Below are 17,452 nucleotides of genomic sequence, written 5' to 3'. Positions count from 1 at the left end.
AAATGCACTTAAATAACTCTAATGCCAGGGAGACTGTAAAAATTACATTAAAAGCTTAAGAACAGTCTTGAGAAAATGAAGATACCTACCACTTCAGGCTGTGGAGAGGTATGTGCTATAAGACTGGCATATTACAGCAGACATGTCACTGATTCCGGGGGTTCTTTGGAGAGAGGTCTAAATATAAACATTTCTCAGGGCACCTGGGTGGCTCAGTCGGTTACGTGTCCGACTTGGCTCAGGTCATGATCTCACGGTCCGTGAGTTCGAGCCCCGCGTCGGGCTCTGTGCTGACAGCTCAGAGCCTGCAGCCTGCTTCAGATTCTGTGTCTCCCTCTCTCTGCCCCTCCCCTGCTCATACTCTGTCTCTCTCTGTCTCAAAGATAAATAAAAACATTAAAAAATTTTTATAAAAAAATATAAACATTTCTCTGAGGACAGGTAAATAAAGGGTATCTCACCATCACCTTACATATGCCCACAAATTTTCTCTGCTTCTGATCTATGGCTGTGTACTTCTGAGTAAGTTGCAGAGATTCTGATAAAAAGTCCTTTTAAAGCTTAAGCTCGGGCAAAAATCCATGCATTTAAGTAACTAGGGTATCTAAGAAAACTTTAGTAAAAGTGCACTTTGAGAAGAAACATCTGACTTGGCCAGACTGAGATACTTGATATATTTATATCGAAAACTAAAGGACTGTAATATCATTCTAATGAATAAGTCCTTGAAATCTGAACTCATAAATGTATTCCAGCCGTTTTGAAGCACACTTTCAAAATATGAGGCGCATCACGAGAAACTGGCATTCACAATCCTCATCTTCAACCAGAAACTTAAATTCATGCAATGGTGCAGCTCGGCTGCCTGTCCGTCTTCATCAGGAGCGCAGAAGCGGATCTCGGGTGGCTAACTCCGTAAAGTGAGATAGAAAACAAACCCGCCCACAGACTGGCTCAAGCTTTTAAAGACAAAACCAAACCCTGACAACACTCGCTCTGACAAGGCTGTGGAAGACGGGAACTACTCTCATACGTTGTTGACGGGACGCAAAACGATAAGCCCATGTAGTAAAACGGTGCAGCAGTTTCTTACGAAAATCAGAATACACTTGCCACACGATCCCGCAAACCTACTCTCAGGTAGTGACCCAAGTGTGTGAAAACCTAAATCCACGCACCAAAAAAACTGGGTGTGAATGTTCAGACGGGCTTTATTCATAACTGCCCCACACGGGAAACAACCCCAAGTCCCTCAACTGGTTGAATGCATGAACAACGGTGACGCATCCATACGATGGAATACTACTCTACAATATCAAGGACCAAACTCGTCCAAAAACCTCCAATGCATTCTGCCAAGGAAAAACAGCCAGACCCCAAAGGCTGATTACATTTCTGTGACTTTCTGTAAAAGAGGAAACCTGGGACGGAGACACATCAGTGATTGCCGGGGACAGGGGTGGAGACAGGATGGCTACAAGCGACGTGCCGGAGGGCGGCGCGACTGTTGTGTAGCTCGACTGCGGTGGTGGCCACGTGACTGTGTGTCAAACTCAGAGAACTGTAGACCCAAAGAGGGGAAACTGCACTGTATGTAACTTATACCTAATCTAGGGGAAAAAAAAGAAAAGAGAGAAAAAGATTTTTTAAAAAACTAAAAAATCAAAACTGTTTTTTCTACCACATTCCTAATAATTTCACTGCTGAAAACAAAAGAAAGAAGTTAATGAAAGAAGAAAGTACACAAAAATTGTCTGATTTAGGGGCGCCTGGATGACTCAGTCGGTTAAGCATCTGACTCTTAACTTCAGCTCCCGTCATGCTATTACAGTTTGTGGGTTCAAGCCCTGCATTGGGCTCCGTGCTGACAGCGTGGAGCCTGCCTGGAATTCTCTCTCGCTCTCTCTCTCGCTCTCGCTCTCGCTCTGCCCCACCCCTGCTCATGTGCACACGCGTGCTCGTTCTCTTTCTCTCTCTCAAAATAAACTTAAATAAAATCGTCTAATTTAAAACTAGAAGTAAAACCCAAAATATCAGTTGATGTAATAAGCAAAGTATGATCCAATGACTATGGCTAAGAAAAGACAGTACAGAACATGAAAGCAATCCCAACTGTGATCCCAGGCTGGAGAGGTAACTCGTGACTTTGCACATCTGTCCAAATCTGCACACACCATCCCTGCCCCAGTCCGGGTCACCCATGCTCCACACTAGAGCTTGCCTGGCTGAAAACATGATAGCTTATAAACTTCTGTGACTTCTCTCTCCCTGATTTCCCCCTTCAAGCTGCATTCCTGCTAAGCCTTGATTCTATGTGTCGAGACCCTGTGCTGCCCTATATATCTGGCTCAACTATTTTCTCTGAAAATTGTTTTCCTCAGAAGATTCAAGTTAAAACAGTGATCTTAAGTGAAAAATAATTCTAGGAGGTAAAACAAGCCATATGATACCCACAAATGTAATTCCTTCTAATATTACTTACAGAATTCAATTCTCAAAATAATTTTAATGTAAGCATGCTTTGAAGGTTGACAAGAAGCGTACCATACCTCCAGAAAAAAATTAACCAAGTAGGGATTTTGTTTCAGCTTTGCACACACGATACAGAGAAACTGGATTTCTTCATTTTCCGTTGGTGTTGCAAGGACTTCACCGCACAGTCGAATTAATTTCTGTCAAAAAATTTAAAACAAATTTTGAAACTTAGGTTACTTTTTACAAGTATGTAAACAGTCGTCTGTTTGCCTTACGTGTATTTAAATCTTTCAAATAATGCAAATACCTTGCATTTTCCAGATAGAATGCTATTTAAAATCACCTATAACAAAACAGATTTACTAATTTTTCAATTGCCCTAAAAAAGCAATAAGGCGCACAAGAAACTCTCCTTGAGGTATCACAGAGGTAAGTTAAAGGAAAAATTGATGTATAAATTTTTAAGAGAAAAACATCAAGAGCATATATAATACCATGTCGGGTAGACAAAAAGCTCAAGGATTTGCTCATTTACATGTTATTTTGAGAATAACTTCATGATTTTTACTCTCAGAAAAATTGCATTAAATAATTTATATGCTCAAAGAAATCCAATCAAATTTAAGGGGGAGAAAATACCTGCACTGGCCTGTGTACATTAATGTGTGGGAGTAGTGGCTGCTGGATTCTTCCCAGAAGTTTAGTGTAGAATACCAACACCTGCTGTCTCATTCCTGGAGGACACTGGGTATGCGAAAAAAGAAACACGAACAAGAAGAAAACAGGCAATACAGACACACTCAAAAGCCTTTAAATTAAAGACGAGGAGAAATACACACGTGAATATATTTCACCCTCAAAAGCCAAGGCAATCGGCCAACTAATGAGTTCGTCAGAATCAAATTCTCAACCCAATATTAATGACTGGTATTCTGGAAATAAAATTACATCTGGGACTATAATATAGCTTATGGAACCACAGGCTAATGTAATTACAAGCAGCGTGATAGTAACACGTTGTTGAGATCAGAGCTGGTTCAGGCAACATCAACCTGTTTATGTTCTAAATACTACAGAAACATGAAACTACTATGGTTAAATCCACGGCTAAAACAAAAGCAGAATCTTGTTACTTACACTAATGATGGGTGATCAATAACCCTCCATCATAGAGATGCAGGAGTAAACAAAGCCTTCCAACACGTATATGTAAATAAAAGGAACGCTCTGGTATAAAATGCTGTGATTCATTCTAACAATGCTGCTTTACATTAGTTGCAAAATTATTTACATTATGATTATTATAAACAATGAAGAAGTGTTTATGACATGCCAGCTGTTTTCGATCTTTGCTGAAAAGGAGGTAAATGATTACTTACTCTGTGGGTTAAGAGAGCACGAACTAACAAGGTTCTATGTTCTATGATTGACCTGCTTATGCTGCCTCGCAATGAAAACAGTCACAAAATGAATATATTTCCACAGCATCATCACAGACACGCTATCTGGAAACAGTATAAACTATAATCTTAAGCACAGTGTTTTTTTAGATAGCAAATACCTTGCATTATTCAGATAAAACATTAATAATGTTTTAATCACCAATATAAAAATTAATTTGCCAGTGGTACAATTATTAACATTCACTCAAAAACCAATTAATCTATATTCAAGTTAGTGTCGCAAAGCCCCTCTCTCCACATGACAGGAGAAAGAAGGGAGGAAGGAAATGAATTGCAGGGCACTGGAAGCTGAATTGCGAGTATTACAGACTTGGTTAAAAGCAAACTGTCCTTAACACCACTGTTCGTGACTCTGTCTGGTGTTTCAAGATGTCTATTAATTTTTTCGTCAGTTGGATTTTCACACATATTACAGAAACTCACAGAACAAAACCCACAGGCTTTGAAACTTGCCTTCATACACAATTTGAAAGTTTCTTGGTAAAGAATATTATTTATACCATAACATCAGTTTTGCAAAGATTTCTCAAGATTCACGAGGCCTAAAAAGTTAACCTGGCTCCACTCATCAGTAGAGGTCATGTCAGAACAATCAGTGACATTCTCTTTCAGGACTGTGAAAAAGAATTCCTATTTTCATAACACAACGTTCACTGGGTTCCTTCTCGTGTCCTATGGCTCTGAGTGTGTGCACTTGACTTTATTTTCACAAATGTTTACACTGTAATTCTAAGCAGCCTAAGTACCAGTTGTTGTCTAGAGCATTTGGAGGCTTTGCTAGCTCTACGGAGAGTCACATTCGTACAGCCTGCATGCTTTCTGTTTTTCACAATCCTGACTTGAATCCTGCCATGCTTAATAAGTACCTCTATAATTAAATTTAGCACTTGGCAGCTTCTCTGTCTCTAAGACATTAATGCATGTATTACATGCCCAAGAACACGATGTGGATTAGGAACTTACGTCAGCTTTCCCTAAGGTATATAACGTTTCCAAGATCTTGTGATGAAGCAAATATTCCATGCATGGCCCTGTCACTCCGAATTCTCGCTCACGTTCTTCTTGCAGCAAAATACCTAACATCTGGTCCAGATGAGAAGGGATATTTGTATCTGTCACTGGGGCTTTATCATCTAAATAATAATAAAAAAAAAATTCATCAAACATTCAAACATTTTAAAACTGCATATTTGTACCCAAATACTCTTGATATTTCCCCTATTCTAATTCAAACTGAGAAAAATCTCAACTACACACAAGTTTATATTCATGGTATAATTATCTTTGCCGGGATTCAGATGATTCTTTTTGCCATATTCTTATAAAAAAACTGAATCAATATTCTGAAATATATTCTATTAGCTAATGTCCATGCACGAGAATTCAAAATAAGAGCCATTTATATGGAAATGGGAACTTGACCAAGAAAAATACATGTAAATCAATATTTTGTATGCACTTGCAATTAAAGTTGTTTTTCTTTTCAATCAGCCAGTTCAGAAGATCTGAATTTTAAGTCTATATAGAAACAGGTTGGCCTTTAAACATTGAGCCGAATCAGGCAGGATGTGTAGAAAAGGCAGGTTCTGTTTTGGACTGCTACTGAATCACACGGTAACACTGGCAAGTCAGACATTTACAGCCCCTAATTAATCTCCATTTGTGAACGCATGAGGAGCTCAAAGAAAAATTTTGGACATCTCTCATTAACAGACAACTATTCACAAAGCTAAAGCTTCTTCTCAGGAGAGTTCTTATAAATCCTATTGATTTTTTAAGATAAAATGTCATCGATACTTTTTTCAGAGTTCACAGTTCAACTTGAAAATCACATGGTTTTATCAACCTGTCCTTATTGTTAAAATTACTCTTAATAAAGGGGTTAAATTACTCTTAATAAAATGTGAAGTTTTCTAGAATATTTAAATGCAAAATATACTTGGAGGGGGGCATGGGTGGCTCAGTTAGTTAAGCGTCCAACTCTTGATTTCAGCTCAGGTCATCTCACAGTTTGTGAGATCGGGTTCTGTGGAGCCTGCTTGGGATTCTCTCTGCCCCTCCTCTGCTTGCATGCGCGCTCTCTCTCTCTCTCTCAAAATAAATAAAAATAAATAAACATCAACATATACTTGGAAATGCCAAGTTCTTACTTACATTTCTATTGTCATTTACTTACTACTGTCATAGTATGTACAACACAATCCTAGTATGCTATATATTTATTTGATGACATGTTGCTTTGTCTGTATGTGTGCACGTTTTTGTAAACACACAGTTTAAACCATAACACTAAGCCCTACAGAGAAAACAATGGAAAGACAAGAGTCACCCTTGTTTCCAAGGAGGACATATGTACCAAGTTTGATATAATATCTGGCAGGTATTAAAAGCATGGCACCTGGAGGGATACCTGGGTGGCTCAGTCAGTTCAGTGTCCGACCTCGGCTCAGGTCATGATCTCCCGGTTTGTGAGTTCAAGGTCTGTGTTGGGCTCTGGGCTGATAGCTCAGAGCCTGGAGCCTGCTTCAGATTCTGTGTCTCATTGTCTCTGCCCCTCCCCCACTTGTGCTCTGTCTCTCTCTCTCTCTCTCTCTCAAAAATTAAATGTAAAAAAAAAAAATTTAAACAAAACAAACAAAAAAAGCATGGGGCCTGGAATTAGACAACTTGCATTCAAATCTTGGCTCAGTCACTTGTAGTTGGATGACCTTGGCAAACTATTCCAGCCTCAGTCACCAACACCTGTAAAATGGGGCTAATCAACACCAGTGTTTTTGAATGATTTCAATGAAATGACGTGTGTAAAGTTCCATGCCTTAGCACATAGTAAGAATTCAAGAAATGTGAACTTACGATGTCTCATTTTGTATTCTTCTAAAATGAGTAGTCTGGCGCTAATAGAAGAGAAGTAATTTTATTTGAAATCTATTTTTTTTAATGATTTTTCTCCTTTAATTGCTGACTGGATATAAACATTCCAGGGAAGAATGAATGTTCAAGCATGGTCTGTTTACAGTCATTAACGGAGAAAAATGACCAGAAAGACTGTTTAAATTGAGAAGCAAATAAATTGTAAATTTGACTTGACAAATTAAAATCTTTGCTCCCTAGAAGGCAACATGTAGTTTCTGCCGTCTACCCTCATCCCTCCGAAGCTGTATGTAGGTCTCCGTGTGCCGCATTTGCTATTCCTTCTACCTGAAATGCGTTTGTCCTCCTTATCTATCTTGGAAACTCCTACTCATCCTTTAAAATCCAGGTTAGAGGGGCGCCTGGCTGGCTCAGTCAGCCGAGCGTCTGACTCTTGATTTCAGCTCAGGTCATGATCCCAGGATCGTGGGATGGAGCTCCACCCCGGGCTCTGCGCTGACGGTGCAGAGCCTGTTTGAGATCCTCTCCCTCTCAAAATAAATAAATAAAAATTAAAAAATAAAATCCAGGTTCTAGACTCTGCCGCTTCCCATTTCTCCCTTCTTTGTTTTCTCTCTGTGCCTGATGCAGACGCACTTGTCCCATACTTTATTATAAAGTACATACTTATTTCTGCTCCTGCAGTGTAAAAAAATCATTTAAAGCAAGAACTTAAGGGGCGCCTGGGTGGCTCAGTCGGTTAAGCGGCTGACTTCGGCTCAGGTCATGATCTCGCGGTCTGTGAGTTCGAGCCCCGCGTCGGGCTCTGTGCTGACAGCTCAGAGCCTGGAGCCTGTTTCAGATTCTGTATCTCCCTCTCTCTGACCCTCCCCTGTTCATGCTCTGTCTCTCCCTGTCTCAAAAATAAATTACAAAAAACATTAAAAAAATAAATAAATAAAGCAAGAACTTAAGGCCCTTCCTTTAAAGTATTTCCCTTAAAGCTATGGAGGGGTGAAAACTTGGGCAAGAATAGTCATTTGAAAAGGCAGCTCCTCTCAAAAAAACTTTCCTATAGGTCTGCTGTCTAAATATCCAAATTAAGGTAGAGATCCCATTTTACATGGAAAGGTATACATATTTTTTGTCTAATTTTTACTTATTACACACATGTAAAGGATTTTTTCTTTTAAAGAAGAATTACCTGTGACCCCATTGGCTTGCCTGAATACTCTATCACAGGAGTTGCCAGACTTTGGCCTATGGGACAAATCCAGTCTTGCCATGTGTTTAAGGTGTATGGGAACAAAGGAAAGCTATTCTTTTATATATTGTTGATGGCTGCCTTTGCATTACAACAACAGAACTGAGTCGTTGCAACAGAGGCCATAGGGCCCCCAAAGCCTAAAATATTTACCATCTGGCCCTTTACCGAAAAAATTTGTCCACCTTTGACCTAATTTATTTCATATTCCCCTTAATCTCCATCCTTCCTATTCACTGAGAAAGACAGAAGCGACCAGAAAATAACTTTTGAAGACTTCCGTACATCAACCACATCCACCCTCTTTCTGAATCTATACCTATATGTTCTGCTTTCTACCTTATTTAATGGATGGCCTGTCCACATGCCTATTAAGGCTAAGCCTGCACGGGTGCCCTAGACCCATCCCCTTGCCTAGTTAAGGGTATTGCTCAGAAATGATCGCATCTAACTCTTGTTGTCCACCTTTCCCTCCCTGCTACATCATTCCAACAATGTATAAATTGCACTATCTTCCATCTTTAAAAACGTATTTTAAGCCCTCTCTTGGAGGGCATCTGGCTGGCTCTGTTGGAAGAGCATGTGACTCTTGATCTCTGGATTGTGGGTTCAAGCCCCACATTGGGTGTAGAGATTACATACATACACACATACATAAATCCGTCTCTTGATATCACATCTCCCTCCGGCTACTGCTCCGCTTCTCAGCCCCCCTTTCCACTGACGTAACAGAGCAGTCCACACACATTGTCTACACAGGTTCTCTGCCCATTTTCTTTTAAACCTACTGCAATCAGGTCTTCTCTCTCCTCCTTGCTATCAAAATGCCTCTTATCAAGTCCACTAATGAGCTCCTCGTGGCTGAGTCCAAAGATCCTTTCTTAGACTTCATTACCCTGACATCACCGTCAATTGACACAATTAATCTCTCTCTTCTAAACCCCAGGACACCATTCTACCTTGGGTGTCTTCTACCCCATGGGCAAACGCAGTACCTTTTGCTATTATTCTCACCATCCTCACCTCTGAACATTGAGCCCCAGGGCTCCATTTCTGAACCCTTTCTCTCTTCCATCTATCCTTACTCCCTACAACATCTCATCCAATCCCAAGGCTTTAAACCCTACTTAAAGGTGATGATTTCAGTTTCACATCTCTGGTTTAGACCCCCCACCTTAAATTCCAAATTCCTACTTCCAACTGTCTACCTGACACATCCAATTGAATCTGTAATTGGCATCTCAAATTTAACACGTCCAAAATATTCTTACAAACCTGCTCCTCCTATAGTCGGCCTGTTCTGCTAAGTGGTCTATTTTCCAACTGCCCGAGTCCAAAAATTTGGAGTTTCCTTCACTCAGTCTCTCATACCCAACATTCAATCCATCAACAAAGCTTTCTGCAAAATAGATCCAGAATACCATCACTTCTTACCAGCTCCGCCCTGGCTTCAGCCACCACCATTGCTTACAGCATTCCAAAAGTCCCCTGATGGTTCTACAGTTTCACCTCTGCATCCTTTCGATCTCATTTTTTTCACAGAAGCCAAAGTTGTCCCTTTACGATAGATTATGTTACACCACCACTCAAAACCCTCTAACCCAAGCTTCCCACCTTGGAGTAAAAGCTAAAGCCCTTATAACAGCTTACAAGGCCCTTCGCAACGGCACCCGGCTCCTGTCTGATGTCACCCCCTCACACTTTTTTCCTTGTTCACGTTGCTCTAGCCACACTGGCTTCCTTGAGGTTCCTAGACTATGCCAAGCATGCTGCATGCTCTAGCCTCAGGGTTTTTGCATTAGGTCCTCCTCTTGAAACCAACCCCCCAGATTTGCTCTCTCTCTCCTTCCGATTCCAACTGAGAGGTCGGCTTGGGCAATGAGGCTTTCTCTAACCTACAATAGCCAGCTGTACCCTTTCCTCCCATGTATACATTTCTATCCTCTCAGCCTGCTTCATTTTCCCCTTAGTACCTACCATCTGACACACTATGTGTATTGGTCTAGTTATTGTTCGCTTCTACGTAGTCAATATATAAACTCTATTAGGATAGGGATTTTGCCTGTTTGATCTACTGTTCATTCTATCACCCAGTGCCTAGAACAATGCCTATGCATAGCAGGTGCTCAACAGACACGTTTTTTTAATGAATCTAAAAGAGGAATTAGAAGTACAATAACTTGGCTATAACTTTACATATAAAACAACTTTGAAAACTAATTTGAAACATATTTTAGTATTTCATCAAGTTTCTGTTCAATTAACATTAGCTCTGTTTCTTACCCGAAGTCTCTATGTAGTAATGGGTAATTGCCTTCCAGTGATAAACAAAATCTTCTTGCAAAGGAAGAGAAGGTGCAAGCTGCACAAACACACACACACACACAAAAAGACCACAACGATTAAGAAAATGGCATGAAACGTTTCCTGTACAGTATAACTCTGTATTTGTCTACTAATAATACCAAAGCAGCATAAAAATAAAGGATGAGCTTTAATTCAATTCTATATGTCAGATATCAAAGAGAAACGCAGTCAAGAAACTAACAATGATTTATTAAGAAAGAGGAAAAACACATTTATCACATTTATCAATATTATTATTAAACTACAAGAACTGGGATTCTTTTTTTCCTCCCTGAAACTAGTAACTACGTACGGCTTCAAAAGTAACAGTGTGAAATGAAAAGATGCAATATCCTATTTAAATTATCAGTAAAATGGGGCGCCTGGGTGGCGCAGTCGGTTAAGCGTCCGACTTCAGCCAGGTCACGATCTCGCGGCCCGTGAGTTCGAGCCCCGCGTCGGGCTCTGGGCTGATGGCTCGGAGCCTGGAGCCTGTTTCCGGTTCTGTGTCTCCCTCTCTCTCTGCCCCTCCCCCATTCATGCTCTCTCTCTCTCTGTCCCAAAAATAAATAAACGTTGAAAAAAAAATTAAATTATCAGTAAAATGAAATGATCAATAACCAGGGATCTTTGTACCCAGGACTTTGAAGTGCAAAACTGTACAAGCTGCTGTGTAATTAGTTACACGTCACCATTACGAACACATATGCCAAAGTCAACCCTGTAATCAGATTAAAACTGTTCCCTACGTTCAGTGACACACAGATGTGAATCTTTTCAAACCTGGATTAGGCAACGCGTATTTTTAGCAAAATACCTATGTGAACAAGACACTACCAATTTAAATTCCACAGAGCCATAAATGTTGTACATTTTGGCTTTAAAATTTACTTCAGGGGCACCCGGGTGGCTCAGTCGATTGAGCGTCCGACTTCGGCTCAGATCATGATCTCACGGTGCGTGGGTTCCAGGCCCACATCGGGCTCTGTGCCGACGGCTCGGAGCCTGGAGCCTGCTTCGGATCCTGTGTCTCCCTCTCTCTCTGCCCCTCACCTGCTCATGCTCTATCTCTCAAAACCAAATAAATGGTTGAAAAAAAAATTTTTTTTTTTAATAAAATTTACTTCAAATGTTTTTAAGACCCAAAGTATATCCCTTTGGCCGTTTCACTGCAAACCTGCCAAGTATTTCAAATGTGTGTTAAACGGATAGAAAAAGATGCACCTTCCACAACATGGTCTTTTCCTAAAATAGAGAGAATGCTCCCCCACCCACCACCCCAGTCCTACTATCGCCCACAAATTTTGGTCAGAATGTTCACAGTTGCCCCGGCTTATTTAAAAACAAATGGGTTTCTATTCTGGGAACCTAAAACATGGCACAGTCGACTATCTTCCATTTCCATCTACTTCATCTAAACCGATGACCTAAGAGGTCATGTTACTCCCGTACTACCTGTTCCGTTTTGATTTCTTGGTGGCCTCAAGCAGAGAGACCTTAAATTCTCTTAAAGTTCGAAATCCTGTCAAAACAACCTCAGAACTATTGGGCAAGTTATAAACATTGGTCCTGGACACCTTCAGTGTGTCAACCCAGAAGATGAAATGTCTTTAGGAAAGAACATTTCTCGCCATCGCCAACATTTTCACGCTCACTCTCATGCTTGCCTGTGTGCACCATTCTGAATCGCACTGGGTTAAGAGATGCACCTCATTTCCAAATGGAGAGCTGTGAAATTCTTAAAAAGGCTTTCAGATCTTTAACAAAAGGAATTTAAACCTTTGGGATTATTATCCTTGAAGAAGAACATGGGGAGGGACAGTATTTGGGAGACATTGAGAAAAAAATTAGAAAGAAAATTAGAAAGTGTGACCTTTGGAAAACAGAATAACGTTCCTGAAACTTTTAGATTTAAAAAAAAAAAAATCTGTTTTAATCAGCTACTTGTTTTTAGGATCGTCTTCAAAGATATCAACACTCTCTTGTTTTGGGGGACCTGGTTTTTTATTCACCACCTTTTATATAGTTAAATGTATTAACAGTTGGGACAAACTCAAATGAAATCTGGTGTTTCAAAAAAAAAAAAAAGAAAGAAAAAACGTACTTAATTTCTTAAATGTAAATATTGCGATCTGTTAAATTTTTCCAAAGGCATCTCCTTGGTATATAAGTAATTACAGCATCCTTGTTCCAGATTATTTTACCTGTGGGACTTAACTCCATTTCCAAGTCACTAAATCAGAGGATCTTACAGGATTGATGTTGCGACCTTTGTTGTTCTAGTCAAATTCAAAGCAGGCTAGTGTTGCTTACCTGTGACTCTCTCTCTCCCAGGAGTTTGATTTAAATAAGAAACCTATTTATATTTAAGTAGACGGTAAGACAGTTCCAAACAGCTAATAACTTAGCTTAGTAACAATCTTGTTACAACATGAATAAATTTTCTTATATATGTAAAACTTCCCACGAAAATGGTCTTTCGTTACTAATTCTAACATGCAAATCACCTGTTTTACCACGATGTAAAATAAACATTTATGCAATGGGTAAAAATTTTTAAATTTAGAATCAGCATGAGGGGATTCTAATTTGCATTAACTTTTTACAAAACAGAGATCAAATTTTTGAAAATTCATGCAGTAACACTCTCGACCAAAACTTGACACGAATGCCTACCTTGGACATGGCTTTCCCTGGGAAGCCTTGCCAGACTTCTGGCCAAGGATACAGTTCTCTGCACATGCTCTGTGGCACCCTCTCTGAGGCTCGCTCTCTCTTAGCCCTGTCTGTCCCACATCTGTCATTGCTGACCTCCACTGCATCGTCAACGCTACGAGGGCTGGGACTGCTTATGGCATCTTTTTCATCACTGAATTCCCGGTTTCCGACTCGTGGCACAGAGTAGGCACTCCATAGTATTTACAGAGTGAAGAAGCAAATGACACAGCAGTTGCTCCCATTTAATGACCAGTTGTGTGCCGGGCACAGTGCTGCAAAGTTTACACTTCCTAGATGGTCTTAAATTATCTTACAATAAACTCCGATTTTTTCCAAACCCCTGTTAAGATCCAAAGCCAGTTCACTGCCTCACCCAAGGGAAACACTGCTTGTAACCAGACACTCAGACCATCTTTTTCCAAAAGCCAGAGCACACAGAAAGACCCACAGCGGTAACCCAGAGGAGAGCTCCCCATCTGCCACCAAAGCCCCATCTGCTCACTCTCCCACGTGCATCATGAACACTCCACGCCCTAATCGTCTAAGTGCTTCTTCCTCCTAACCTCTTCCCTAAGGCCTCTCCTACCTTCCCTGCCTTTCCCAAGGCCAGCCCAAGCCTCCCTTCCTCCAGAGAGCCTTCTCCAAGCCCTGCGATCCTGTGTGCCCCCACAGAACTCCTTGGCTGAACAATCATCCAAAAATTAATAACAATGGTTCACGTTTATGAAGCACGTACAATGTACCAGGTACTCCACTAGGCACTTCATATATAGTGTCTCATTTAAATTTTCACAATAATCCCATGAGATAGGTATCATTATTTCCATTTTACAATGAGGAAGTTGAAATGTACAAGGATTAAGTAACTTGTCCTGCATGGGAGGAAAGGGTCGGCCGTAGAACTGAGACCCTGTTCTATACAGCTCTAGGGGCTAGGCCGCACTCTTGTGCACTGTTTAATCTTTAATTTGTGTATTTGTTTTGTCTCCTAAATTAGACTGTAAGCATTGTGAGCAAGGACGCAGGTATACCTTGTTTCCTCTGCGCTGTGCCACGCTTTCATGGTAGGCTCATAAAACGTCTGCTGAACAACTAAAGTTAGAGATCCTGTCCGAAAAGAATACGTCTAAGAAAACACTACAGATGTTTGATTTGAAGTTTTAATTGCCAGGGCAGAATAGTTTTTCAAAAATTACTGGTTTCAACAATCATCAACTCTTCACTCTACTTTGAAAAGATACAATGACTTCCATTGAATTAATTAGCTAAAGTTGATAAAACTTCCTTCCCTTATCCTCTTGGAATAAATCTGCCGCCGAAAGGGTGAAACTGGCTGAAATTTAAAAAGAACCAGCCCCTGGCAGATTACCTAGGACAGACTAGGCCCTCAACAAACATTGAATTGTACTAAATGGAAAGTGTTTTACTTGTACTTTGGAGAAATTGGACTAGCATGATCCTGTCCAACTTCAGAACTAACTACCAGAGAGGCCTGATTTCACCCTTGTGACATGTGGCAACAGGCTAAACAAAATGGATTCACTGCAAAATGTACTGGCCGATCATTTTTACTCTGAGGGAAGATTCATTTCTGAAAAGGGAAGCAAGAGGTATGTTACAGTTCTTGTTTTTGATCAAGGTATGAATTTGTCTCCTAAACTCAAAATTCAGTCTATCCACTTAACAACTCATTTTCAAATATTAATCTTGAAAATACCTCATATATTTTTTCCTTATAATGTTAACAGGAAGCGAGGAGAAACCATTAAGTAAACAAAAAGGAAAACTCTGCCTGTAAACCTCATTTAAATGTTAATCTGGTCAACCCTAAAAAACCATTTGAAGGCTGATCCAATTGAACAAAGAAACCTATAAAGTAGTAATATCAAAATGGTTGAAAACAGCAACACAATTGAAAAAAAAGGTCATGTCAGCATCTGCACAGAGGATAATGTCCCACCTCTGAAAAACAGGGATAATTATGTTAATTGCAAAACTGTTAATCAGAAAATACTCATCGGACAGAAAAGAAAATGCTAATGGGGCGTACAAATTAAAAGGAGTACAGAGAAAAGCTAGTGAAATGAACTGATGAGTGGGAAAAGTAGTTTATAGAAGAAAACGCCCGGCAAATAAAATAGAACTGAAAAAATGGAAACCAATCTTCGGCTAGGAAAAAACATTCTTCAAATACCACAAAGATGGCTTACTTATCATTATGTATGAGTTCATTCCCAAGAGGGAATGTAAAAAGGAAAAAGAAAAGTTAGTACGGCCAAAATGTTTTCAGATTTAACCTCCTATCAAGGTAAACTGGAAGGTATCACAGCTAAAACCATTAACTCTAAGAAAATAAAAACATTAGTTTTCTAAATGCAATGTATCAGTTACTAGGACTAGATGATTATAATCCACTCTTAACTTTTTCTCACTTCAGCAAAGTAGGGGAGCTGGATATTACAGAGCCAGTCAGACAACTGACATGCATAATTTGGTAGATGCTAGCATATAGTTGCAAAAAGAAAACAAGGACAGAAAACACAGGCCTCGGGATAAAAATGACTCTTTACTGGGAGAACACGAAAACCATCTTTCTTTTTCTAACTACTTATTTCTGTAATAAGGCAGGATCAGCCTGATAGGTAAAGGATGTAAATAATGAAATACATTTTTTAATTCCAATTCCCATTTTTTAATTCAATATTAACCTGTATTCAATGTTAAAATTAAAGGATTCTTGGCATTTTAAGTTAAAAAATAATATAAAATGTAAATGTCACTGTTTTCAGAAATTTCGTTACGTTCTTCCAACATAAAGGTGCTGCAGACTGTGTATAAGAAAGGAAAATTAAAAGCTGTCCTCAAGTGTAAAACCGTCATCTCCCTCAGTGTAATAACTGCTCTTCATTCAAGAAAACGCTTTCTTGATTTGATACACGTTTTCCCAAGAGCTTGTAGTAGAGCTTAAATGATTTTTAAACATTTCCCACATATCACTTAAAATAACAACTGTACTAAATTTGTTTTTGTTCTCATACTTAATTTTAAAAACCCATTTGATTTTTATCTGACCATAAAAACTATTCTATTGCAGTTGGTTTATTGTTTTTGTTTTTTAAGTTGGGTGAATTTTAGTGTGCTATATCACACACTCTAAACACAGAAAGAGAATGACATTTTTTTAAATTAGCAAAGTACTGGTTTCTCCCACAGGATGCATTTTTCAGTTTGGGCAACTCTCCCTGAGGAAAGAGAAACAACCAAAGTAGAGCAAACTGGACCTCTTATTATTAAAAAGGCAGCAAGACATTCATTTCCTCTTTAGTTACTACTCTTGTGTTAGGCTGTTAGGGTATCTGAATGTCTGTCTACGCTGGTGTCTAAAATCCTCAAAGGAGAGCGTCCAGGAAGAGAGAACAAGAAAGGAAACAGATGGCCTCGCTGCTCTGTGAAGGCTTGGAAGCGGTCTAGACCACGTACTCGACCAGACCCTCCAAACTCCCATTTCACAACAATCAATACGATGCAGCTGAGTTGGGCCGCGAGGCCAACGAAGGCAAGGCCGGCAGGATTAGGAAACCGGGTCCGCGGGCGGCCTCCTCGCAGAGTCGCCCCCCGCTCCCTCCCCCACGCCCCCGGCAGGGGCACACCTTCCTCCCCACCCCACCTTCCAAAGTCAACACGACAGCAAGCCAAACCGAAGCCCGAGCCGTGTCTGGCCGTTTCTTTTGTCCTGCTCCACGGTGATCACTTTTTTCCAGAGCAGGTTAACGGTCCGGGAGTGCCGGGGTGCGCCCTACGGCCCCGCCAGGTGCTCCCGATCCCCCGGCCCATCAAGGAATCGGGCTACCCCGCGCCGGCCGGGGCACCCGCCCACCCCCTCCCCCGTGGACGCACAGGGACCCGCGCCGGCCCGGGACAGGACGGCGAGGAAGGGGCCTGCTCCGAGCCAGGCCGCTCGGCCCGGGCGCCCCGACGGCCCGCCGTGCCCCGGAGCGCCAGCCCCGGCCTCGCCCCTCCGCGGAAACCGGGCCGCCGAGGCCCCGGGCCGAGGCCGCAGGGAGCGTAGGCCGCCGCCATCCCCGGCCTGTCGTGCGCCCGCTGCCCCGCGGCCTTACCGCCTCCACGGCGTGCTGCAGGATGGAGGTGAACTTGGAGAACATCTTGTCCCGGGACTGCAGCAGCCTCTCCCGGGACGACCTGGAGAGCTCCTCGATCCGCCGCCGCCGCCCCTGCTGCGGCTGCCGGGGCCGCTCCAGAGTGAAGGCCGGTGCGGGCGGAGAGGACGAGCAGAGGGCCGAGGCGGGCCCGGGCCCGGCCGCTTCCGGGGTGTGCG

The 17,452-nt window shown here is 41.3% G+C and overlaps 1 protein-coding gene across 3 annotated transcripts in view; it reads right to left on the bottom strand.

The window, feature by feature from the left end:
- The window catches only part of FHIP2A (FHF complex subunit HOOK interacting protein 2A), a 96,930-nt gene that overhangs the window by 20,032 nt on the left and 59,446 nt on the right, over positions 1-17,452 (bottom strand). The window contains exons 1-5 of one of the 3 annotated variants that reach the window (XM_040486561.1): positions 17,235-17,446; positions 10,336-10,414; positions 4,902-5,071; positions 3,115-3,219; positions 2,550-2,672 (exon numbers count right to left, since the gene is read on the bottom strand). In XM_040486561.1, coding sequence (XP_040342495.1) covers positions 2,550-2,672; positions 3,115-3,219; positions 4,902-5,071; positions 10,336-10,414; positions 17,235-17,279 — 522 coding nt within the window. In that variant the 5' untranslated portion in view covers positions 17,280-17,446. Of the gene's footprint in view, positions 1-2,549; positions 2,673-3,114; positions 3,220-4,901; positions 5,072-10,335; positions 10,415-16,783; positions 17,010-17,234; positions 17,447-17,452 lie in introns of those variants that run through there. The other 2 variants (XM_040486562.1, XM_040486560.1) reach the window with 2 other exon arrangements.

This window comes from Herpailurus yagouaroundi, unplaced genomic scaffold, assembly GCF_014898765.1.
Source record: "Herpailurus yagouaroundi ecotype Mexico unplaced genomic scaffold, PumYag 163, whole genome shotgun sequence".
In the NCBI taxonomy this organism is placed as follows: Eukaryota; Metazoa; Chordata; class Mammalia; order Carnivora; family Felidae; genus Herpailurus; species Herpailurus yagouaroundi.
The sequence above is the reverse complement of the archived record's forward strand: the minus strand, read 5'-3'. Positions and strand labels throughout refer to the sequence as shown.